The sequence below is a fragment of the Conger conger genome, chromosome 6 (assembly GCF_963514075.1).
Source record: "Conger conger chromosome 6, fConCon1.1, whole genome shotgun sequence".
Lineage (NCBI taxonomy): Eukaryota > Metazoa > Chordata > Actinopteri > Anguilliformes > Congridae > Conger > Conger conger.
The window spans coordinates 1,109,663-1,135,125 of NC_083765.1; the positions used below are offsets into that span (position 1 = coordinate 1,109,663).

General features: G+C 47.6%; 3 protein-coding genes across 3 annotated transcripts; 2 read left to right on the top strand and 1 right to left on the bottom strand.

Moving 5' to 3' along the window:
- Nucleotides 1-497: 497 nt before the first annotated feature.
- Nucleotides 498-6,244, top strand: LOC133130421 (G-protein coupled receptor 15-like). The gene is made up of 4 exons (XM_061245007.1): nt 498-748; nt 782-923; nt 3,218-3,288; nt 5,527-6,244. Exons 1-4 carry the CDS (start codon nt 498-500, stop codon nt 6,242-6,244), a joined length of 1,182 nt encoding a protein of 393 aa, XP_061100991.1.
- A 5,857-nt stretch (nt 6,245-12,101) lies between these two features.
- On the bottom strand, nt 12,102-18,596 carry LOC133130423 (sterile alpha motif domain-containing protein 1-like). Its single transcript, XM_061245011.1, has 4 exons — nt 18,547-18,596; nt 17,072-17,496; nt 16,123-16,652; nt 12,102-12,386 (listed from the first exon to the last, which is right to left on the bottom strand). The coding sequence occupies exons 2-4, from the start codon at nt 17,349-17,351 to the stop codon at nt 12,102-12,104; spliced, it is 1,095 nt and encodes a 364-aa protein (XP_061100995.1). The 5' UTR covers nt 17,352-17,496; nt 18,547-18,596.
- A 572-nt stretch (nt 18,597-19,168) lies between these two features.
- On the top strand, nt 19,169-24,443 carry LOC133131210 (uncharacterized). Its single transcript, XM_061246458.1, has 7 exons — nt 19,169-19,305; nt 20,092-20,700; nt 21,009-21,538; nt 22,672-22,749; nt 22,853-22,942; nt 23,697-23,801; nt 24,157-24,443. Exons 2-7 carry the CDS (start codon nt 20,421-20,423, stop codon nt 24,226-24,228), a joined length of 1,155 nt encoding a protein of 384 aa, XP_061102442.1. The 5' UTR covers nt 19,169-19,305; nt 20,092-20,420; the 3' UTR covers nt 24,229-24,443.
- Nucleotides 24,444-25,463: the final 1,020 nt, after the last annotated feature.

Genomic DNA, 25,463 nt, shown 5'->3' on the forward strand with positions numbered 1-25,463 from the left:
CTCAGAAGTATAGCTAGAGGGCATCCACCAATGATTGTCGTGGAGCTCTTGTGTGGTTTCTAAGTGAAAAGTGATGACACCACTGTGTTTCAGGTAGGCACACAAACACATTCATTGTGCTTGCCAAAGCAATGCCGCCAAAAATGAGGTGAAGGTGCATTTTTTTTTTTTTTTTTCAGAAAAGTAAGCAGAATGAGGTCGGTATTAAAGAGCAAGGCAGCTACTGAGAGAAGAACATTCTTCTTTTGAACAGAGACTCTCAGAGAAGAATATTTTCCTTTTGAACAGAGACACTCAGAGAACAATATTCTTCTTTTGAACAGAGACACTCAGAGAAGAACATTCTCCTTTTGAACAGAGACACTCAGAGAAGAACATTCTCCTTTTGAACAGAGACACTCAGAGAAGAATATTCTCCTTTTGAACAGAGACTCTGGGACCAGCAGGCAAATGCACAGCTAGTCAGGTTTGAGCAGAACAGCGGAGTCAATACAGAAATGGATTCACACCTGATTGGATCAGCCGAAGGGAGCTCTGCTGCCATTGGCCAGGAATTTAACTTAACTGAGGACTTCTACCTGGACTACGGTTACTATGACAACAATGTGTCAAATGCGGGGCTGGGCAGTGAGGAGTGTGCAGGGGCGGGGCTGGGGGCGGGGCTTGGGGGCCTGAGGGCGGGGCTGTACTGCGCGGTGCTGCTGGTGGGCGTGCCCGGGAACCTGGGCCTGCTGGGAGCCCTGTGGGGGTGGGGCTCCGGCCGGGGGGCGGGGCCTGGCAGGAGGGGGCGGGGCTGGAGGACCAGTGAGATCCTGGCGTGGAACCTGGCCATCTCCGACCTGCTGTTCCTGGGAGCGCTGCCGCTCTGGATCCACAGCGAGGGGAACGAGGGAGCCTGGGCCGGAGGAGAGACCAGCTGCAAGGTGAGATGGAGGGGGTGACAGAGGGAATAATGGTGAACGACTATATTTATATCGTGCTTCTGTCTAAGGTGCTTTATAATTGATGCCTCTCATTCACCCATTCACACGCACACTCACACACACACACACACTCACACACACATACACACTCACACACACACTCACACACACACATACACACACACATACATACACACTCACACACACACACACACACACACACACACACATACACACACACACACACACACACTCACACACACTCACACATACACACTCACACACACACATACACACACACACACACACACACACACACACTCACACTCACACTCACACTCACACACACACACTCACACACCAACGGCAATAAGCTGCCATGCAAAGAACCAATCAGCTCAAGGGCAATTAAGGGTTAGAGGTCTTGCTCAGGGACACCTCGACACATCCAGGGCGGGGACTGGCAGACAACTGCTCTTATCTCTTGATCCCTGTGTGTGTGTTTGAGAGAGGGAGTGTGTGTGTGTGAGAGGGAGTGTGTGTTTGAGAGAGGGAGTGTGTGTGAGAGGGAGTGTGTGTTTGAGAGAGGGAGTGTGTGAGAGAGGAAGTGTGTGTTTGAGAGAGGAAGTGTGTGTTTGAGAGAGGGAGTGTGTGTGTGTGAGAGGGAGTGTGTGTTTGAGAGAGGGAGTGTGTGTGTGTGAGAGGGAGTGTGTGTTTGAGAGAGGGAGTGTGTGTGAGAGGGAGTGTGTGTTTGAGAGAGGGAGTGTGTGTGAGAGGGAGTGTGTGTTTGAGAGAGGGAGTGTGTGTGAGAGGGAGTGTGTGTTTGAGAGAGGGAGTGTGTGTGAGAGGGAGTGTGTGTGAGAGGGAGTGTGTGTTTGAGAGAGGGAGTGTGTGTGAGAGGGAGTGTGTGTTTGAGAGAGGGAGTGTGTGTTTGAGAGAGGGAGTGTGTGTGTGTGAGAGGGAGTGTGTGTTTGAGAGAGGGAGTGTGTGTGAGAGGGAGTGTGTGTTTGAGAGAGGGAGTGTGTGTGAGAGGGAGTGTGTGTGAGAGGGAGTGTGTGTTTGAGAGAGGGAGTGTGTGTGAGAGGGAGTCTGTGTGAGAGGGAGTCTGTGTGAGAGGGAGTGTGTGTGTGTGAGAGGGAGTGTGTGTGAGAGGAAGTGTGTGTTTGAGAGAGGAAGTGTGTGTGTGAGAGAGGGAGTGTGTGTGAGAGGGAGTGTGTGTTTGAGAGAGGGAGTGTGTGTGAGAGGGAGTGTGTGTGAGAGGGAGTGTGTGTTTGAGAGAGGAAGTGTGTGTTTGAGAGAGGGAGTGTGTGTTTGAGAGAGGGAGTGTGTGTGAGAGGAAGTGTGTGTTTGAGAGAGGAAGTGTGTGTTTGAGAGAGGGAGTGTGTGTGTGTAGGGAGTGTGTGTTTGAGAGAGGGAGTGTGTGTGAGAGGGAGTGTGTGTGAGAGGGAGTGTGTGTTTGAGAGAGGGAGTGTGTGTGTGTAGGGAGTGTGTGTTTGAGAGAGGGAGTGTGTGAGAGAGGGAGTGTGTGTGAGAGGGAGTGTGTGAGAGAGGGAGTGTGTGTGTGTGAGAGGGAGTGTGTGTTTGAGAGAGGGAGTGTGTGTGAGAGGGAGTGTGTGTTTGAGAGAGGGAGTGTGTGTGAGAGGGAGTGTGTGTGAGAGGGAGTGTGTGTGTGTGAGAGGGAGTGTGTGTTTGAGAGAGGGAGTGTGTGTGAGAGGGAGTGTGTGTTTGAGAGAGGGAGTGTGTGTTTGAGAGAGGGAGTGTGTGTGAGAGGGAGTGTGTGTTTGAGAGAGGGAGTGTGTGTGAGAGGGAGTGTGTGTTTGAGAGAGGGAGTGTGTGTGAGAGGGAGTGTGTGTTTGAGAGAGGGAGTGTGTGTTTGAGAGAGGGAGTGTGTGTTTGAGAGAGGGAGTGTGTGTTTGAGAGAGGGAGTGTGTGAGAGAGGGAGTGTGTGTGTGAGAGAGGGAGTGTGTGTGTGAGAGAGGGAGTGTGTGAGAGAGGGAGTGTGTGTGAGAGGGAGTGTGTGTTTGAGAGAGGGAGTGTGTGTGAGAGGGAGTGTGTGTTTGAGAGAGGGAGTGTGTGTGAGAGGGAGTGTGTGTGTGAGAGAGGGAGTGGCTGATGGAGGGAGTGGCTGATGGAGGGAGTGGCTGATGGAGGGAGTGGCTGATGGAGGGAGTGGCTGATGGAGGGAGTGGCTGATGGAGGGAGTGGCTGATGGAGGGAGTGGCTGATGGAGGGAGTGGCTGATGGAGGGAGTGGCTGATGGAGGTCTAAAGTATGTGATCTTGTTTCTCCTGCAGCTGGCCCCCTATATCACGGCTTTGACCATGCATGTTGGAGTGTTACTGCTGACTGTTATGAGCATTGACAGGTAAGCTGTGTGTGTGTGTGTGTGTGTGTGTGTGTGTGTGTGTGTGTGTGTGTGTGTGTGTGTGTGTACATGTGTGTAAAGTGTTCAAGTGTGCACATGTGTGTGTTTATGTTCCTCTCCGGTCAATCACCACCCCAAAGATCCTTTCAGCATTACTGACCAGGGGCCAAACCTCACGTCTAAATTAATGCACCTTTTGAATCGCTGTATGGTCGAAAATAGTGCAACAGTGCAAGGGCCCCGGTAAATACCCGCGATCTGCTGCACGCAACCTGGGAAAGCAGCAGGAGGAGCTCAGGGCTGCTGTCTGAGGAAGGCCTGGCCGTACTGATGTGGTACAGCATGTGAAAGATCTGAGCCTTTCGACAGCATCCCTACCTGAGAGACTGCAGGGTGAGCCGGTGGGCGCTTCACAAACATGGACCTCTGCCGAGGACATTGGCAGGTGCCAGTGGACAAGCAGTCCAGGGAGGCATCAGCTGCTCACAGTAAGGTCTCCAGGGAGCCCTTGTGACATTTTGGGACTGACGGACTGGGTGTTTCTGGACTGTGAAGGATACAGCCCTGCCGACCTGGATGATGTGGTAATCTATTGTAAGACCCGGGATCTCCAGAGGGTGCTGAGCGAGATTAACACGGCTGAACAGCATACAATGCGCATGGGCGCATCACAAGCCCAAGTACCAGGGGTATCTGGGCAATGGGAAAATCTGTCCCCAGGTGGACAAAGTTGAGGCAGTGTAGAATAGCCCAGGACACATTCCTTGGCCTCAGTGGTTTGTTATCGGCCGTTTGTGGCACAGTTTGCCACTATGGCTGAACAAACCTCACCACCACGACTGGCAGAAACCCAGTAAAGTGAACTGAGCCTTGGGAGAAGACCTTCAGCACCTTGAAACAAATGCTTGTGTTCCTCTCCAATCCCGGTCCAGACTTCCTGGTCCCGGGGCTCACTGCTCATTCATACGTTTCCATAGTCCATGCCATATATGCTGCAGATACTGGGTCCATTTTACCTCACACAGATACTGGGTCCACTTTAACTCACACAGATACTGGGTCCACTTTAACTCACGCAGATACTGGGTCCACTTTAACTCACGCAGATACTGGGTCCACTTTAACTCACACAGATACTGGGTCCACTTTAACTCACACAGATACTGGGTCCACTTTAATTCACGCAGATACTGGGTCCACTTTAACTCACGCAGATACTGGGTCCACTTTAACTCACGCAGATACTGGGTCCACTTTAACTCACGCAGATACTGGGTCCACTTTAACTCACGCAGATACTGGGTCCACTTTAACTCACGCAGATACTGGGTCCACTTTAACTCACACAGATACGGATACTTGGGTTTACTGTAGTGTTTTTTTTTCTTTCTACTTGTTTTGCATGTGTATGTGTGTCTGTGTGAGTGTGTATGCATGTGTGTAGGTGTGTGTGTGTATGTATGCGTGTGTGTATGTATGTGTGTGTGCGTAGGTGTGAGTGTGCGTGTGTATGCGTGTGTGTATGCATATGTGTGTGCGTATGTGTGTATGCGTGTGTGAATGCATGTGCGTGTGCGTGTATGTATGCGTGTGTGTATGTGTGCGTGTGTGTATGCATGTGTGTGTATGTATGTGTGTGTGGGTAGGTGTGAGTGTGCGTGTGTGTATGCATGTGTGTGCGTATGTGTGTGTGCGTGTATGTATGCGTGTGTGTATGTGTGCGTGTGTGTATGTATGTGTGTGTGCGTAGGTGTGCATGTGTGTATGTATGCGTGGGTGTGTGTGTGTGTGTGTGTATGTGTGCGTATGCGTGGGGGTGTGTGTGTGTGTGTGTATGTATGCGTGTGTATGTGTGCGTGTGTGTATGCATGTGTGTGTGCGTATGTGTGCGTGTGTGTATGTATGCATGGGTGTATGTATGTGTGTGTGTAGATGTGTGTGTGCGTGTATGTATGCGTGTGTATATGTATGTGTGTGTGCGTATGTGTGCGTGTGTGTATGTATGCGCGCGTGTGTGTATGTATGCGTGGGTGTGTGTATGCATGTGTGCGTGTGTGTATGTATGCGTGTGCGTATGTGTGCGTGTGTGTATGCATGTGCGTGTGCGTGTATGTATGCGTGTGCGTATGTGTGCGTGTGTGTATGCATGTGTGTGCGTGTAGGTGTGAGTGTGTGTATGTGTGCGTGGGTGTGTGTGTTAACGGAGGACTGAGCTGTGCTCTCTGTCTCCCCCTGCAGGTTTGTGGCGGTGGTGCACGCGGGTGTGTACAGGCGGGTGCGTAAGCGGTTGTGGGCTGGGGGCAGCTGTGGGCTGTGCTGGCTGGGCGGGGCCCTGCTGGCGGTGCCAGTGCTGCAGGTGCGGGAGCTCCAGAGGGACAGGCTGGGGGGGCCCGCCCGCTGCGGGGAGAATGAGGAGCAGGCGGGGGCCTACCCCCCCGGCCTGTCCCTGGCCCTGCTGCTGCTCTCCTTCTTCCTCCCGCTGCTCCTCATCCTCGCCTGCTACAGCTCGCTGGTGCGCGCGCTGCGCAGACACGCCCGGGGGCGGGGCAGGGGCGGGGCCTCGGGCAGCCCCGCCTCCCTGCGCCGGGCCCTGCGCATGGCGCTGTTTGTGGGCGGGGCCTTCCTGCTCTGCTGGCTGCCCTTCAACGCCTTCAAGCTCCTGGCAGCGCTGGACCGCCTCCTGGCCCCGCCCCCGGGCTGCAGTGGGCTGGGGGGCGTGGCCAGGGCGGGGATGTACTGGGCGGCTCCGCTGGGATTCGCCCACAGCTGCCTGAACCCGCTGGCCTACGGGGCGGCCGACCGGTCGCTACGGCAACGGGCCCTGCAGGGGGCGGCGCCCTGCCGCTGGAGGAGAGACCGCCCCGGGGGAGGAGCCAGCTCCCTGACCACGCCCACCAGCTGGGCGGAGAGAGAGAGCATGGGGAGAGATGGGAAGAACAGAGGGAGGGAGGAGTGATGGGAATAGAGAGGGAAGAACAGAGGGAGGAAGGAGTGATGGGAATAGAGAGGGAAGAGAGACAGTAGGGCTCTTTCCAATCATTTATTTTTCACCTCATTTCTCCTTGTTCTTTGCTTGACCCGGAAATTGATTGAGGTCCGCCATCTTTGAGGAAATTCCAGCCAACTAATTGTTCTTTATAGAGGCTAGAGGTGTGTGTGTGTGTGTGCGTGCTGGGTGTGTGTGTGTGTGTGTGTATGTGTGTGTGTGTGAGTGTGCTGGGTGTGTGTTTGTGTGTGTGTGTGTGTATGTTTGTGCGTGTGTGTGTGCTGGGTGTGTGTTTGTGTGTGTGTGTGTGTGTGTGTGTGTATGTGTGTGTGTGTGTGTGCTGGGTGTGTGTGTGTGCATGTGTGCGTGTGTGTGTGTGTGTGTGTATGTGTGTGTGTGTGTGTGCTGGGTGTGTGTGTGTGCATGTGTGCGTGTGTGTGTGTATGTGTGTATGTTCATACATGCTACTGTGAATAAGCTCAGCATCACTCCAAATGAACTGAAATCAAAAAAAAAAATTTCATTGGGAATAATGATCACTTTTTTCTATTTGTCAAGTCAAGAACAAATGCTGATTGAATTAATTTTCCCCTCCACCCATCTCTCTTACTCTGTTTACCTCACTCTCCTCTCTGTCACCTTGAAAACCATCAGACCTCCAGTCTGCAAGCCTTCAGTCTGATTTCATTTAGTTCTTTTATCAGCAGACTTGAGACAGCTAATTAATAATTTCCACAGCACTGAACATTTTTCATTTTTTAAAAATAGTTACATATAAACAGTTTTTTCTGGTGTTGAGTCTATTATATAGAAGACTTACGTGGTAAGGGCATTCAGTTTTTAAACACATCAGAGGAATTTAGACAGCTCTAGTCCACCTGTTAGATCTTTTTGTGATAATAGTTTTCTGTTAATGTTTTTGCTTGCCGAATCAGTTCCTTGGATAATGATGGATAATGATCAGATGGATAATGTTTAGACTGCTATGCTTTCAATTTTATAATGTTTGCAACTTTGTTCCCTAGTGCTTATTTGTTAATAAAACGTATATGATAATACTGTTGGGAGAGAGTGGTTTGTGGTGGGATATTATGGGGTACATAATAAGCCATGACCTCAGCATTACGTGCACAACATTACAGAAGTACGCTCTGGGTGTGTCGAGCTGTCCCTGAGCGAGACGCCTCACCCCCAATCAGCATTGGTGTAAGTAGTGTATTGGAATTGGTGAATGAGAAGCATCAATTGTACAGCACTTTGGATCAAGGTGCTATAGAAAAAACAGACCATTTACCATTTAGAAAAATGACCCTCAATACTGTAACTGTAAAAAAGAAAAAGCCCAGAAGGTATGTGCATCTCTGAGACAGGCGTCATAGCCACTCAGGCTAAGGTGAGTGTCGGACTTACTGAGCTGAAATACTTCCTGACTTGGCCTATTTCCAAGTGTACTAGACTTGATGTTCCTGGCTGTAGACAACTGGTCCCATATGTGAATTGTACCTTATCCGACCTGTTCTGCAGTTGTTCTAATGACCTTTATTAAGCACTTATACACAGCTTTTAAACCACTGGTAAGTATTTTTACAGTCTTTAGAAACGGAAGAAATACAACTAGTTACAATGTAATACCAATGTATAAGAAAGGGGGCTGTGCTGGTCCAGGAAACTACAGGCCTGTCTGTTTAACTTGCATCACATGTAAAATACAGGAACCTATCATTAGAGACAAGCTAGAATTATTTCTTGAAAATAATAACATTCCAAGGAATAGCCAACATGGTTTTAGCAAGGGAAGGTCATACCTGACAAAATGTGGGCATTGTTAGAGGAAGATACCAGGTGTTTTTATGATAGGAGGGCTGATGATATTATACTTTCCAAAAGGCTGGATAAGGTACTGGTTATACGAGAACACAAAGAGTACGAGGGATCTTATCTGAGCAGGGCATGCTGGGAAGTGGAGTCCCACAAGGTTCAGTACAGGGGCCAGTGCTCTTAATTTACATAAATGACCTCAACAAGACATTGAAAGTACATTTGTTAAATTCGCGGAAGATACAAAACTTGGAGGTTTGGAATCTACTAAAGTAAATATTACAAATCATCATATTTTAACAGAATCCAGAAGTGGGCAGAAACCTGGCAAATAAAATTTAATAAACCTAAATGTAAAGTTTTACATGCGGGACATAAAGACACAAGGCAGGATTACTTTACGGGGGGTAGAAGGGTAGTGTGCTCAAGATGAAAAAGACTTGGGGGTAATAGTTGGTCAAAGCCTTTCAGGTTCTGGTCAATGTTCTGTAGCATTTTTTTTTAAAGCCAATATGATGCATAGCAAAGTATAAATCTAAAGAAGTTATACTCACCGTATACAATATCAGACTAAGAGTACTGTGTGCAGTTCTGGGGGCCGTAATATATAGAGGCACTGGGGAAGGTTCAAAGAAAGGCAACCAGATTGATTCCATGTATAAAAGATAAAAGTTATGAGGAAAGACTTAAGATGAGCAAAAGGAGCTAAAGGCTAAAAGGAGCAATGCAAGTAAATGCAAGAGACATTTGATTGAGGCTTTTAAATAAATTAAAGGGATTAACAAAGGTAATTGCTCAGGGTGCGTTTGGTTAGCAGAACAAGAACAATTTGCATAAATGCAAATTGGCAAAGGATGAATTCTGCACAGACATTAGGATGTATCGTTCACAGAGAGTGGTCACTGTGTGGAATAGTTCATCAGGAAATGTTTGGAGGTTTTCAAGAGCAGGCTTGATAAAGTGTAATTAAATAGTGCTAAGCAAACTAAGCAGCAGGTACATTTTAGTAGTGGAAAAAGACAAGCACTGCCGGGCTGAATGGACTGTTCTCGTCATTATGGTATTACGTTATGTTATGTGAGGTTATATTTTGTGTTATATGTAATGTTATATTATACGATGTTATATTGTGTGTTGTGATGTTATATCATGTAATGTGATATTATATTATGTCATATTATGTGATGTGATATTATATCATATGATGTGATGTTATATTATGTCCCATCATGTGATGTGATATTGCTATATTATGTGGTGTTATATATCACGTGATGTGATGTTATATTATATTATGTTATACCATGTTATGTTATATGACGTGATGTTATATTGTGTTCTGTAAAGAGGGTCGTAGCGTGCGGCCCACGCTGGCCTGGTTTCAGTCTGACTCTCTGCCACGTGCAGCCGGCTGCCTGGCACATAGTCTACACCACATCCTGTGTGCACCGTCTCTCCTGCTGAGACCCATCGGCGTGTGTACGGCCCTTTTACCCTCCTTTCTCTCAGCAGACGACTGCGAGGGAAGAGATATGCATACTGAACAGCAGCTGTAATGAAAGTGTAAGACGGAAATTATTATATTATTATATATTATTATTATATCTGGCATTATCACTCAGGGCTGGTCAGCTTGCTGGCTTCCTCTGGTATTGTGGCAAAATGTGGCTGTAAAGTAATTTAACCCAGGAGCATGCACCATTAACCCCCACTATCTCCGGAGCCTGTGGGGGAAGACTCAGGCCCTACATACCCTACACATAGACTCAGGCCCTACATACCCTACACATAGTATCTTCCTTCCTTCCATTAAAGCAGAGCACGTTCTTCGTATCGATGTCCCAAACAGTTTGGGAAAGCCTCGGGTATGGCCTGTGTCTCTGACTGTTCTTTCTCATTTTGTGGACTCATAATGGTAGGGGACTGAGGGGAACCCCCCACCCCTGTGGCACTTGAAATATGTAATATTGCTGGATGAACTGACTCCCCTTCTGCAATAAAAAACTATTTACAGTTTTGCCTCGCACCCTTTTCTGCACATGAACCAGGATTCTCAAGCATTTAAGTAGAATAAATGTTTATTTAACACCTATGACTTTCAATCATCAAAATTACAGATTGCAGGCCCGATTCTCACAGAACACAGAAGCCATTGTCCTCCATAATTCATTCACACTTCTTGTACACACTCAAGTCACACTTACTCCACTTCCTGTTTGGATTCTGGCACAGATCACCACAGCAGTCAGTCCATCTCTGAAAACCTGAGTATTCTGTAGTGATGATGAGGCCTTGCCTTTTTCGTGGATTGGCAGTCCATCGTTTGTCTGACCCATTCTCAGATCAGCAGACCTGTCAGTCACTCATTAATCACAGCTTCTTGGGTTAAAAAATTAACAAAATGGAATGAAAGTCACATCTCTTGTATTTTACATGAATAATAATTTGAATGACAGGTGGGCGGGTCTTGCATTTAGCAGGAGGATATGAGGTAACAGCCTGACGGACAAGAGGCGGTGCCGCAGGGTGCGCTGGGGTCCCCGACCCTGGTCCTGGAGAGCCACAAGGCTCATTTTTGTTTACACCCTAAAATCAGCCACCAATTCAAACCCAAGACACCAGGTGAGGTGAGTTCAGCCCGCATATCTGCTTGCCGGAGGGACATCCAGAGCTGGATGGACAACCACCATCTAAAGCTCAACCCAGGCAAGACTGAAATTATATTCATCCCTGCTAATACCTCTCCCCATCTGGATCTCTCCATTTCCCTCGGGGATACCACACTCATGCCGTCACCCAGTGCAAGGAAACTCGGCGTGGTGATGGACAGCAGACTGTCCCTTTCCGAGAACATTGCGGCGGTGACCCGGTCATGCAGGTTCTTCCTATACAACATACGGAGAATCCGCCCCTTTCTCACCCCCTACTCGACCCAGCTCCTGGTCCAAGCGATGGTTCTGTCCCGCCTGGACTACTGCAATTCCCTCTTGGCTGGCCTCCCAGCGTCCGCCATCAGACCCCTCCAACTTATCCAGAATGCAGCAGCTTGTCTGGTCTTCAACCTTCCCAAATACTCACACGTCACCCCCCTGCTTACTTCCCTCCACTGGCTGCCTGTCATGGCTCGCATCAAATTCAAAACATTGGTGCTAGCCTTCCAAGCAGTTAAAGGGTCTTCCCCAGCTTATCTACAAAAAATCATCAGACCCTACACCCCTGCCAGACCTCTTCGTTCGGCCTCCACAGGCCGCTTGGCGCCTCCCCCTCTCCAAACCTCCACCTCACGCTCACGACTACTGTCTGTTCTGGCACCACGGTGGTGGAACGAACTCCCTGTTGAGGTCAGAACTGAAGAATCTCTCCCCACCTTCAAGCGCAAGCTGAAGACACACCTCTTCAAGCAGCACCTCTCCCCATCCCTCCCTACCTCCCTGTGAACCTTAATTGTTGTCTCTGTGACTTGCTTTGTGTATTGGTATTTTTAGTTGGCTAGGTAAGCAGTGTTTGGATAATTAACTTTGGTCACTTTTGCTGTTTGTTTCTTTGTTCAAAAAAAAAAAAAAAAAGGCCCTCGTCCTTATCTTTATTGTACAGGTAGCAGTTGTACTTCCCTCTAGGGTCTTTCAGCGAACTTATCCCTGGTTATGGGTATGCACTTTGTTGTACGTCGCTCTGGATAAGAGCGTCTGCCAAATGCCAATAATGTAATGTAATGTAATGAGTTAACTGTAGTCGACTGCTGTCATTGAACAGGTAAGTGCTGAGTAATAAGAAAGCCAGCGCACCCTGCGGCTCTCCAGGACCAGGGATACCGACCCGCACGAGACCGACCCGCGCCAGACCGACCCGCGCGAGACCGACCCGCGCCAGACCGACCCGCATGAGACCGACCCGCGTGAGACCGACCCGCGCGAGACCGACCCGCATGAGACCGACCCGCGTGAGACCGACCCGCGCCAGACCGACTGCAGGACAGCGGGACTGCTGCATATCCCCTATGGCCACACCCCTATGACAGCAGGGCCATGGCCACGCCCCCCTCCGGCCCCGCCCTCTCGTCCGGGCCCTCGGTCTGTCTCTTGCGAGAGCGGTATTCCCTCATCCGGAGCCGGGCCATCTCCCGGTCCCGCCGCACCGCCTCCTCGCTGCGCCGCTGCCGGAACATCCTGACCCGCAGCGTCTCCGACGCCCGCTGCTCCTGGTACCGGCTGGGGTCCAGTTTCACCCGTGCCCGGTACTCCCGCTGCCTCTGGGCATGGGTCTTCCTGGCCCCGCCACTCTGCAGACACGCCACCTGGAACCCCCAGAGAGAGAAAAACACTAAGCTGCAGTTCAGCCATTCAGCAAAACCTCCTACAACACTGCTACTCCTACGACTGCTGAATTATATCCCTGGTCTGAGGTTTTGGGTGATTTTCCTGAACCAACTGTGGAGCCCTGGTGTGGGAGGGTCCTGCCTTTTCCTGGGAGCTCCAGCGGGAGCTGACTGCCATCCCCGGGGCTTCCAGTCAATAAAGTTTTTCTCCTCTGAAAGAGCGCAGGAAATGGCACCGAACCGTTTGAACAGTAGTCCTGCAGGAAGCAGTTCTGTCCATTTACACAGCTCAAACCCGGGGTGGGAGGTCACGCAACTAACGCTAACGGCGCTAACGACAGGGAGGTGTAGCACTGCAAACAGAAATCCTGACACGTTTGGATATTTTTGACTCATTTTTATTTTAATTTCAACTCAAAATACAGGTTTTGAACATGTTTTGTATATGTTAGCATGTTGGTAGTGGGCACACACCCCGTTACTTTGAGCACCAGACAGGAGGACGCAGGGAGGACTGGCCCTGGCGTTCAGATCAGCGGTCACTGCCTGAGGCAGACCCCAAAAGCTGCTCAGCAACAGCTTTGGTTCAAAGGTCACACAAAGTATTCTGTGTCTTCAAGAGGCAACTCAATATTCACACAATTGCGTGCAGATTCAGCACATGAAATGTTCATTTCCTGCACATAAATATTTTCATTGATATCACCAAACTCAGTGGTGTGTAAAAAAAAAGAAAAAAAAAAGGGGGTGTAACTAAATGTTAAGGATAAAAGAGACTGGGGGCACATGGAAAAAAGGGAATGAGGTGTTCTCATGAGGATGAGGTTGGGAACTGCATTAAACAGCGTAAAATGCAAGTAAAAAGTAACATTTCTTCCCTCAAGAGTTAATCACTGAGTCATTCCCCTCTTACACAAGGCCATGCTTTTCCTATTTGTCATAGACGACCAGAAGGGTTATTAAATAAATACCAAGCACACACACACACACCAATAAAGAAATACAATAAGTAGGGTCAAAATGAAAATATCTTACATTAGATTAACGGTTCAAATAATTTAGTGAGCTCCATAATGTTCGGCACAGCCCTTTTTGTCTTGATTTGGCTCTGTACTCCACAATTTTAGATTTGTAATCAAACAGTTCACATGTGATCACACTCTCAGCTTATATTACAGGGCGTTTTTTACAATTTGGTTTCACTGTGTAGAAATGACAGCACTGTTTATACACCATAATGTTAGGGACACATTAATGTAGTACAACGTAACGTTTACATCTTTGCATGAAATGACAGCTTGAAGTCAGGAGCAAAGTGGCTTCTCTGGGGGGCTCTGCCAGGCCGGAACTGGAGCCATCTTCAGCCACTGCTTGGTTCAGAGGGCCGTTCCTTCGGTTTTCTCTTCTTGTGAAATGCATATTCAAATCAGATTCAGATTGGGTGAATTATTGGCCAGTTAAGAACTTTCCGGTTTTTGGTACAGGATTCATTCTCCTGCCAGAATCAGCAGTTGCATCATAAGTGCAGACAAGGTGAGCCAGCTCCTATGCCAGCCATACATGTCCGATCCACCCCCCGAACACCCCCACCACCATCTTTCAGATTCTGGGACAGGGTTTTGGTTCTTGGGCAGTTCCTTCTGGCCTTGCACCTTGCTTTTACCATCACTTTTCCCCCAGAACTTTACAGGCTCTTTTAGGTACTTCTTAGTAAACTGTTCCCTGGCCATCCTGTTGTAGTGGTAAACTAATGGTTTGCATCTTGCAGTGTAGCCTCTGTACACTGCTTGAGCACTTTATTAGGAAAACCTATACACCTACTTTTGTTACGTGATTATCTAATCAGCCAAATGCTGATTAACATTAATGTCAACCAGCAGAATGGGAGGAAAATGTGACCTAAGTGACCGTGGAATGATTGTTGCTGCCAGACAGGGTATCTCAGAAACTGCTGATCTGCTGGGAAATTATTAGTCATCAAATGTAGAGGTTTTCCTTGGCCTGCCAGGGGCCGTTGCAGCAGCTATTCGTAAGCCTAAATGTAGCCTAGCTAATTATAACGCGTTTATGAAATCATGTTACATTACTAAATCAAAATGGGTTGCACTACACAAACGCTGAACTAGTATATTTACACCTAGCTACACTTAATGAGGCGTAAACTGTGGCATAACCACAGACATCTTGCTATCAGGGCTGGTATTCCCCTTACGTTACGTTAACTTACTCTGTGACATGAAAAGGTCTAAGAGCGTAACTTAGCTAGCTATAAAAACCGATAGCTAACGGTAACGTAAGCAAATGATGGCAAAACGAAAATGCCCATTCGAGGAGACTTACTTAAATAACATTCGGGTGTAACATCAACGCGTTAGAGGCGAAGATACTATAGGCAGTTTGCTGACACTTGTGTACCGGGTGTTGGCTATTTCGCTGGCGAGGCGCGGTAGAGAATACCTCGCAGGAGGTTACCATGACAACGCCGTCTGTAAAGCAAAAACTGCTGGCTCCAACATTAATAAACAAACAAGACTATTTTCACTTTTCGTGAAACCACACACTTTCGTTCAGTTCAATATTGCTTCATCTATTCATCGATGTTCACTTCCGTGTTTAAATTGTAGCTTGATTATCAATTCGCCATCGTCACTATTAAACGACAATATGTACGCTAGTATTCACCTACTGGATTGAAAACGTGTTTGTCTCCTCTAGATAAGGTAGCAAGCTATTCCACACAGTGACTACTCGGTGCGGGAAAAAATAATTCTTAATGTCGGCGCGGGATTTATGCTTTTCCAATTTCCATTTATGCCAGATAGAACTCAACCTGAAGAATCTCTGCATGTTGACAAATGCCAAGAACAGACCCCAAAGGCAACCAACAGCCTAGAATCAAGGATACTGAAAGATACTTAAAGCTTTCTTATACCAGCACTATAGCAGCAACCGATCACATCAGATTAATCAGAAACACTCATGAAGCTATTTGTGCCAAACACGATAGTGTCCTGAAATGGGGGGTAAGACATGCTGAGAATGTGCACTTTAATTACGTTGTTTGATTACAAATCTGAAATTGTGGAGTACAGAGGCAATTCAAGAATGTCCCAAACGTAATAGCTCACTGTATTTTTCAAAAAACAGGAAACTGTTCCCTGAACTTAGCAACAGGAAGGTGCTATTTAAAGCTGAAGACTCTGTCTCCAGTGTGAATTCTCTGGTGTCTTTTCAAGTTGCTTTTCAGAGTAAACCTTTTCCCACAGTTGGTACAAATGTAAGGTCTCTCTCCCGTGTGAACCCTGCGATGCGCTTTAAGATTGCTCAGTTTGGTGAAGCCCCTCCCACACTGAACGCAGCTGAACGGTTTCTCCCCAGTGTGTGTTTTCAGGTGCTCTTTAAGGTACGGCAAGCGGGAAAAGCTCTTCCCACAGCGTGTGCAACTGAACGGCCTCTCTACCGTGGGACCTCTATGGTACATCTGTGTGGTTTTTGACTGTGTGAGAGCTCTATGGTAGGAGGTGCCCCCGGCCGGTTCTCGGAGGTCTGCAGGCCTCTCTGTGGCATTCTGCGCGGCTTTAAGCGGCTGAGGCTGCTGGGCCTGCCTGAGACGCCTCTGCTGCTGCGGAGGGGGCTGCACGCTCAGGCTCTTTGAACAGGACTGCAGGGGGGGCACTGCGCCCTGTGGGGGGGGCGGGGGGGCCGTGTGCTCTACCTGCAGGTCTCCTCTGTCCCAGGGCTCTCTGTGAGCTGCGTCCCATCTCATCTCCTCACTGCACACGGGCTGCATCTCCGCCTCCTCTTTAACGAGCGGCGCGTCTGCCACGCCCCCTTCCCATTTCACATTCAGGTACTGCAGAGGGGAGGCGCTGTGCCCCGCCCCCTCCTCAGCCGGGCGGGGCTGCGGCTCCCTCTGGGCCGGCGGACTGGCTGGCTCTGGTTCTGCAGCGTAAGAGGGGTCCAGCCCGTCTGGCTCACTGTCACTGTCCCCGAGTTTAAAGGGGGTCCAGGCCGGGCGCTGCCAGTGTCTGCCGCAGCGCTGAGGCCCAGCCAGACTGAGGCTGCGGGCGGAGCCTTCCTGTCCCTGCGACTCGTACGAGCCACAGCTCTCCCCGGCGGCCGCTCTGCTGCTCTGCTCTGCCAGGAGGCTGTCTGAAGAGGGCGCTGTGTCCTGCCTCACAGCAGGGCTCCACTCTGGCTCTCCACAGCCCTTACTGAGAGGAAGAGGAGGGGCTCCTTCGGCTCCTGAACAACACACACACACACTGTTTCAACACAACATAATATACACACACATACACACACTATTTCAACACAACATAATATACACACACACACTGTTTCAACACAACATAATATACACACACATACACACACTATTTCAACACAACATAATATACACACACATACACACACTATTTCAACACAACATAATATACACACACACACTGTTTCAACACAACATAATATACACACACATACACACACTATTTCAACACAACATAATATACACACACATACACAGCTCTGGTTCAACACATCACAGTATACAAGCAAGCACATACTTCGACACACAAATATGTAGATGAACACAGATATAATAAATGTGTGTTTCACATGCTAAAATAGCAGCTTGGGTTCAGAGTGAGAAGGATGTTTCTAACCGGACGGTGTTCCTGAGGGCGGGTCCTCCGTCTCCTGGCTGGAAACTCCGGCTCTGCCGCAGTCCACACACCTCGCTCGCCCGCCGCTCTCTCGCTCCCTGCGCCGGCTCTCCCACCACTGCAGCCTCTGCCTCAAGGCCTCCACTTCCTGTTTGCTCCGAGCCACTTCCTCCAGGAAGCTGTCCTCCACCAGCCGGGTGATCTCATACATGGCCGACTTCAGCACCGTCTCCATGACAGCGGAGAGCTGCACTTGGAAAGTGAGGATGGCATCTGACATGTTGCCGAGTGTTTGAGCGCCAGGTGCACCAGCGTCTCTACTTCCTGTTTCAGGGTCTCTACTTCCTGTCCGCAGCACTCCAGTCTCTACTTCCTGTTTCAGGGTCTCTACTTCCTGTCCACAGTAGTCCGGTCCCTCTTCTTACCTTGGGGACCAAGGAGAAAACAGTCACCACAAATGGGCCTTGTGTTTGCAGACACAAATAAAAAAAGAATACAAATATTTTTTATTTTGTATTATGTTTTTTATATAGCTAATTCAAGCCAAACAAATGACATGCGCATGTGACCTGTTGGAATAATTCACACTTCCTAAGCACTTTTAAGTTTCTTAATTTACTTCCCTTCTGCTCCAATGTGAGCACACTAATAACCAGAACTCTCTAAATCTCAAACTGGACAGGTCAAATCTTTCTGCCAAAGGATCCACATCTCAGCCAAAAGCAGACTAACGTCTTCAAAAACTCAACTACAACTCCAAGAAAGCAGACCTAAGTACCAAATAGTTTCTTAATCACCATAAAAAAACAAGAGCTCTATCAGGAAAAAATCAGTTGCGCCTTTTGAAACTAAGGGGGTAGAATTTTTACAACGTTGAGATGATTTCAGAACGGAAAATCAGTTTGTTTTACTTTAAAATGTAAGACATATCTGGATGTATAATCATTTTAATCCACTCAAACGAAAGCCACAACGGATTAAAGTAACATGGTGTGTAGTCTTGTTTGGACTTTGACAAAAACTATCAATTCATCACATGCTTCTCAGATAATTTAATATATGGTTAGTTGGGTGGCAGAATGTCTAGTTCGCACATTAGCTAAGGACCATTGAGGCTAACGTTACTTCAAAGCCAAGTAAGATAGGTTGTTAACCCAACCTGGAAAACGCATTTTACACAACATTTTAGCGCTATGGAATACAAGCAGTGTATTAGGTCACCTTACATCAAATTACTAGGCTAGTTTAACATTTTGCTAGCTAGCCACTTAGCCAGCTCGCTAGAACATCAACAATAGCTCTAGCGAAGTAGCACTAGCTAGGCAGGTCAGTGAGAGCGATGAGTCACTGGGTAATGCTCTTTACTCGTAAGCAAATAATGATATTTCAATGACAACGACGACGTGAAGTTATTCAAGTACAGTAGTAGGTGTACATTTCAGGTTTGTAGTCAGACAAGCTGTAAATGTACTCACCGGATACAGTTCTCCATTAAGGATATTTCAGAAATCCATACGGTGGCCTGAGATAACCAAAACACGTGAAAATAAAGCGTTGTTAAAACCTAAATACCGATTCATATCGGAAATAAAATTGTAGGCATACTTATCCCCAACTTGGCCTCGAACTTATGAGGACGGCATATGCTTATACTGAATTTGTCGCAGAGTGAATGAGAGAACATTAAATTGAAAAAAGACTTTAAAAGGTTTGAAATTAAATTAAAAGAACACGCCTGGAATTGTTTCTGGCATTATCGTATTCTGTGTTATTTAACCTGTATTTCGTATAGACGGGTCACCCCCTTCCCCAAACTTCCGTTTGCTCTGAGCTAAAACTAATACGACAGCGAGGCATGGAAAAAAACAGGCGAGTTAATTAATTCCATTCCAAACAGCCCTTTTCATTTAAATGTTTTCTCATTCATTCTACCACAAATTCAATATGAAAGTATATATGTGGAAAAATAATTCCCACGTTTAGCTCAAATATAATTTCCATATTATTCCAATTCGAGACCAAGCTGGGGGTAATTATGTGTACATTAGTATTTTCGGTATAAATAGGAACCAACGCTTTCGATACTTTTTAACAACGCTTTGTGTTTCAGTCCTCGGAGGCCACCGTAGGGATAGCAGTCATTGTTCATGGAGAACTACATTTCCAGCTTTATGTATCTGCAAGCGTGAAATGTACACATACTACAACACTGGAATAACTTCACCTCACCACCGGTATTAAAAATAATAATATAAATATAATGTTTCGCTTACTAGTAAAGAGCATTCCCCAGTGACTTAGCTGTTAGTGGTAGCCAGCTCGCGCTATCTCGCTATTGTTTTGTTGACATCAAGCAAGCTAGCTGGCTAGGTAGCTGCCTATACAAAACTTTAGTACCTCGAGTAACGTTTAGCTGTTGTATGCTCAGTAATAGTCAGTCAATATTATTTGCTTGTTTTTTCAAAGCACTTAAATGTGTTCTAAAATAAGTTTCGGTTGACAAGCTATCTTAATTAGCTTCCTAGCTAACTATTGGGGTAGCCCCATGGGTTGATTACCATTTGTTAAAACTAATTCTCTGATTAATTTCTGAGGATATAATGCTCTCTTGGTTATTCCATGGTGATGATAAGAAACCATTTTGTAGTTTGGTCCGTTTTCTTGTCTGGGCTGTGTATTGTAATAGTTTTGGCTCCTTTGGCAGAGAGATTAGACCTCTGTGGTTTGGGATTTAGAGAGTTCTGGCTATTTGTGTGCTCACATTGGAGCAGAAGGGAAGTAATGAAGAAACTTAAAAGTGCTCATGAAGTGTGAATTTGCCCAATATTCCAGCAGTTCACGTGCACATGAAACCCTCATTTTGTTTTGCGTGAGTTAGCTATATAAAAAATAATAATAATGCAAAACAAAAAATCGATACAATGAATACATAATCTTGATCTTATTCTGTTTGTGTCTACAAACACAAGGCCCTGGTTTCTGGGTCATTTGTGGTGACTGTTTCCTCCTTGGTCCCCAAGGTAAGAAGAGGGCTGGAGGGTCAGTAGATGGTCCAGACTGCAGACAGGAAGTAGAGATCCGGAAACAGGAAGTAGAGATTCTGAAACAGGAAGTAGAGACTGGAGTGCTGCGGACAGGAAGTAGAGACCCTGAAACAGGAAGTAGAGACTGGAGTGCTGCGGACAGGAAGTAGAGATTCTGAAACAGGAAGTAGAGACTGGAGTGCTGCGGACAGGAAGTAGAGACCCTGAAACAGGAAGTAGAGACTGGAGTGCTGCGGACAGGAAGTAGAGACCCTGAAACAGGAAGTAGAGACGCTGGTGCACCTGGCGCTCAAACACTCGGCAACATGTCAGATGCCATCCTCACTTTCCAAGTGCAGCTCTCCGCTGTCATGGAGACGGTGCTGAAGTCGGCCATGTATGAGATCACCCGGCTGGTGGAGGACAGCTTCCTGGAGGAAGTGGCTCGGAGCAAACAGGAAGTGGAGGCCTTGAGGCAGAGGCTGCAGTGGTGGGAGAGCCGGCGCAGGGAGCGAGAGAGCGGCGGGCGAGCGAGGTGTGTGGACTGCGGCAGAGCCGGAGTTTCCAGCCAGGAGACGGAGGACCCGCCCTCAGGAACACCGTCCGGTTAGAAACATCCTTCTCACTCTGAACCCAAGCTGCTATTTTAGCATGTGAAACACACATTTATTATATCTGTGTTCATCTACATATTTGTGTGTCGAAGTATGTGCTTGCTTGTATACTGTGATGTGTTGAACCAGAGCTGTGTATGTGTGTGTATATTATGTTGTGTTGAAATAGTGTGTGTATGTGTGTGTATATTATGTTGTGTTGAAACAGTGTGTGTGTGTATATTATGTTGTGTTGAAATAGTGTGTGTATGTGTGTGTATATTATGTTGTGTTGAAACAGTGTGTGTGTGTGTTGTTCAGGAGCCGAAGGAGCCCCTCCTCTTCCTCTCAGTAAGGGCTGTGGAGAGCCAGAGTGGAGCCCTGCTGTGAGGCAGGACACAGCGCCCTCTTCAGACAGCCTCCTGGCAGAGCAGAGCAGCAGAGCGGCCGCCGGGGAGAGCTGTGGCTCGTACGAGTCGCAGGGACAGGAAGGCTCCGCCCGCAGCCTCAGTCTGGCTGGGCCTCAGCGCTGCGGCAGACACTGGCAGCGCCCGGCCTGGACCCCCTTTAAACTCGGGGACAGTGACAGTGAGCCAGACGGGCTGGACCCCTCTTACGCTGCAGAACCAGAGCCAGCCAGTCCGCCGGCCCAGAGGGAGCCGCAGCCCCGCCCGGCTGAGGAGGGGGCGGGGCACAGCGCCTCCCCTCTGCAGTACCTGAATGTGAAATGGGAAGGGGGCGTGGCAGACGCGCCGCTCGTTAAAGAGGAGGCGGAGATGCAGCCCGTGTGCAGTGAGGAGATGAGATGGGACGCAGCTCACAGAGAGCCCTGGGACAGAGGAGACCTGCAGGTAGAGCACACGGCCCCCCCGCCCTCCCCCACAGGGCGCAGTGCCCCCCCTGCAGTCCTGTTCAAAGAGCCTGAGCGTGCAGCCCCCTCCGCAGCAGCAGGGGGCAGCAGAGAGTGGTGCAGCAGTGGGTGTGAGAGGTAGTGCAGCAGAGCAGCGCTTAGGCAGGGGCAGAGGTGCATCATGGGATAACGATGGGGCAACAGTGATGCAAAGCTGCCATTTGGGTGTTTTTGATGTCTGTAATCAGCATGCTGCTAACAGATCTGTGTGGAAAAGTGAACTGACGTACCCAAAGATGCTTTCCATTTGTCATTAATTAAAGTGAGTAAAAACTCGTATTCAGTAACGTGCTTCTTGGCTTGTTTATTTGGCCCCTGAAAGAGAGGAAATGGGGGGATCATGAGCTGGGCTCAGTACGGGGGGTACTGGGCCTTCTGAAGTATGTGTGAGAGACAGCAGCAGTGACTGGCACTATGACTGCATTCACACTGAAGAGCAGCCAATCATATCTCAGTGTTCTCAAACACTCAAATCGCACATCGCTGCCCGCAGTTTGCCTTACGAGAGGTCTGTGCATGTAGACTGTGAAATGACCCGTTTCCATAGAGATCAGCGGCGTTCAGTTAGTGGACATTACTCACTACAGACAGAGATCCAGACCCCCCCCCCCCCCCCCCCCCCCACAGCACAGAGCTGCTCCAGTCCATATCACAGTTGAGTCATTCAGTATAAAACCCTTCAATCCGGCAACCACATATCTGGCAACCACACAGCCTGCACACTGATTTTAGAGTTAAAATGGCTGAACTCAGCCCTCCCAACTCCCTCAATGGGGAGTCTGAAGCGCAAGGCTTTCAGGATGTCTTGTTACCATGACAACTGAAGAACACTGCATGTGTGGGCATTCTAAATAAGGTGTAAATAACAGGTAGGAGTTCAGCCTAATCTCACACAATCTACGTGGTGCTACAGCCAAACTGACTGTATGACACTGATTGGTTCAATGAGCCAGACAGCACAGCGCAAACACTAGTGCTAGCTCCGCGCATTTGTCTGTGAAGCCTGCTTTCCTCTCACTAGCGGACTGTCAGCCAGGCAGCACAGCGTAGTGAATCTCCTTCTTATCCTTGCAGATGCAGGTGCACCAGTTATCCACCACAAACGCACGAGCAAAAAGACGAAAGTCGAAGGACGGGCAGAGAGAGTTCAGCGTAAGTCGCCCCAATCCTTGCTCTATAATAACACTGTTACCATTAACTCCTGTGTGTGTGTGTGTGTGTGTTCATGACTACATTTCTACATGTCTCTCTTTAGAATGTGGCCAGGCAGGTACTGACACAGTTCCAGGTTTGGCAGAAGGCCTGCTACAGCAAAAACATTGACTGGAATCCAGTAATCGCCAAGGTACAGCTTCCGTATTCCTTCTGCAGCAGTAACTAGTATCTAGTGCACTGTGCTGGATTGGTTCTCGCCATACCTGTCTGACATAAAATGTTCCATTTCCATTGCCAATCATGTATTGTTATGACTAGGAATTACACACACTGACATTCCTTGTTTTCTTTTGGTTTTTTCCCCTTTTTTGTTTTGTCACTTGTGTCCCATGCCATTTTGTTTTTCCTTTTTCCCTAAGGCCCACAGCACACACCTGAGGTTAGCAATCTCTCGTTAATTAAGACCAGTTAGGGGCATTGTGGTTCGGCCAGCACACTAGGCTTAATTTGATCAATACATTTCCCAACCCGAAGGGATTCGTAACAGTATCCTCATCTACTTTGGTTATTCTCTCTAAATATGCTACCAATAGGCTTTATGATTCATTGACATAACCTTTCTTTTCACCGTTATGTTGACAACATTAAGTTGTACCTATCAGTTAAACTAAGTGGTGTTAGCAAGCCTGAAATTTTACATGACAAATAAAGCTGGTAAGTTTCCTTCTGTAAAGAAACATGATGCACACAGTGTTGTGACAGGAAAATTCATAATCTTGCAGTTTCCCTCACACTATGAAGACATTGTTTCACCAATGGAGTCCGCACAATGTTTGCTCAATGTTTGATCATATCAAGTGCTGTGGCCTTTACACACACACACACACACACACATACACAGAGGCTCTAGTGTACAGAGCGAGTGAATGTGTTTTTCTTTACAGATAATTTCTACATTACCTCAGCTACTTGGCCGGGAAACAGAGGTGGTCGACCGCTGCACCAAGATGCTTCAGAACCGCCGGGAATATCTTCGCAGAACTGGCCAGGTAAAAAACATCAAAAATCAACCAGTCAATCAATCAATCAATCAAACCACATCAGTCAGTGAACCAACTGACCTATAAATCAGGGAATGTTCAGTCAGACTGACGTGTGATTGTGTGTGTGTGAGTGTTTGTGTGTATATATGTGTGCGTGAGTGTTTGTGTGTATATATGTGTGCATGAGTGAGTGTGTATGTGTGTGCGCACGTGTGAGTGCGTGTGTGTGTGTGTGTGTGAGTGAGCGAGCGAGCGAGCGAGTGAGTGTGTGTGTGTGAGAGTGTGAGTGTGAGTGTGTGTGAGTGTGTGTGTGATTTAAAGGAGTTTCCTGCATGGGACTGTCCCTGTTTGTCCTTCTCAGGTCACACGTCAGAATATCTCTGGATCCCCACCTCCAAAATCAGGCCCCAATCACATGCTGAGTTCACGGTGAGAGACCAAGGATGCTTCCGAAATACTATAAAAAAGGTGTCCTCCTTTCCTCCACTACCACCCCGTCTCCTCTCCATTAGAATGGGCTCTCAATGTCGGACTACAAAGAAAACATGGACACCGCTCCAGAACACGGGTGTGCTTGGCAGAAAATGTCTGCTTCCATGGAGACAGTCAGCTGGTTCCAGCAAGAGAAGAAATAGTTCTCGATTAAAATGTGCGTTTTTGAGCTCTGTTGATGTTGTAAAGTCAAGAAATGAGTCGTTTCTATTGCAGCAGTGGAGACTGCATGTGTCAGCACATGTATGGGAGAGGCCAGATGCGTGTTGGAAAGGCTGGAGCCTGTGGTCCTGGTAACCACAGGCCGGTTGGTTTTACAGGACACCTTTGCAATGACTGAACTCACGAGTGCTCTTTTTTTTATTTTATTTTTTATAACATTCCAAACCATTTACTTTGATAAGCCTATGTCTCAGGCTATTATTTAATTTCCCAGCCTCATAATGAATAAAATTTTAAAAAAGACAAGATACTGAATACCTGCACTCAGGAAGCAATGCTCCACCCAAACTGTGAAGCCATTTGTCCCAAATATTATGGCACCCTGAAATGGGGGGGTGTATAAAAAGGGCTGTAATTCCTACATGGTTCCTCCTATGTGGATGTAAAAACACTTAGATTAAATCTGGCAGTCTGCACTTTAACCTAATACATTGTTTCATTTTAAGTGCAATGTAGTGACGAACATTGTGTCACTGTCCAAATACTTATGGACTGCACTGTACGGCGTACATGAGTGAAACTCCTGCAGGATGAGCAGATTGTGTCATTTTTGTGCAAAAGTGTGCATTGTTTTATGTGTTGAACCATGTCTGTACTGTATATAGTTTCAGAGATGATGGAGTTTATTTAAGATGGGGGGGGGGGGGGGGGGGGGTTCTTGCAGATGCCCTGGGTTTTAAGTGAGGTTTAAAAGAGCAAGGCTGGAATTGTTTCTGGCATTGTTGTATTTATTTTTCAAGCTGTTTAGTTTAGCCCAATTGTTTGTCTGATTACTACAACCCTCAAACATCTGACGGTCTCTTGACACTGATTGCTGTGATTAAAACATTCCTTCATTGTTGCAAGTTTACTAGACTCATACAAACAGCACTCTTTCACACAAACGGCACTCATTTCTTCAACCTTTGAAATAGAACAGCCAATTAACCCTCTACTGCATGCCTTATGAAATCA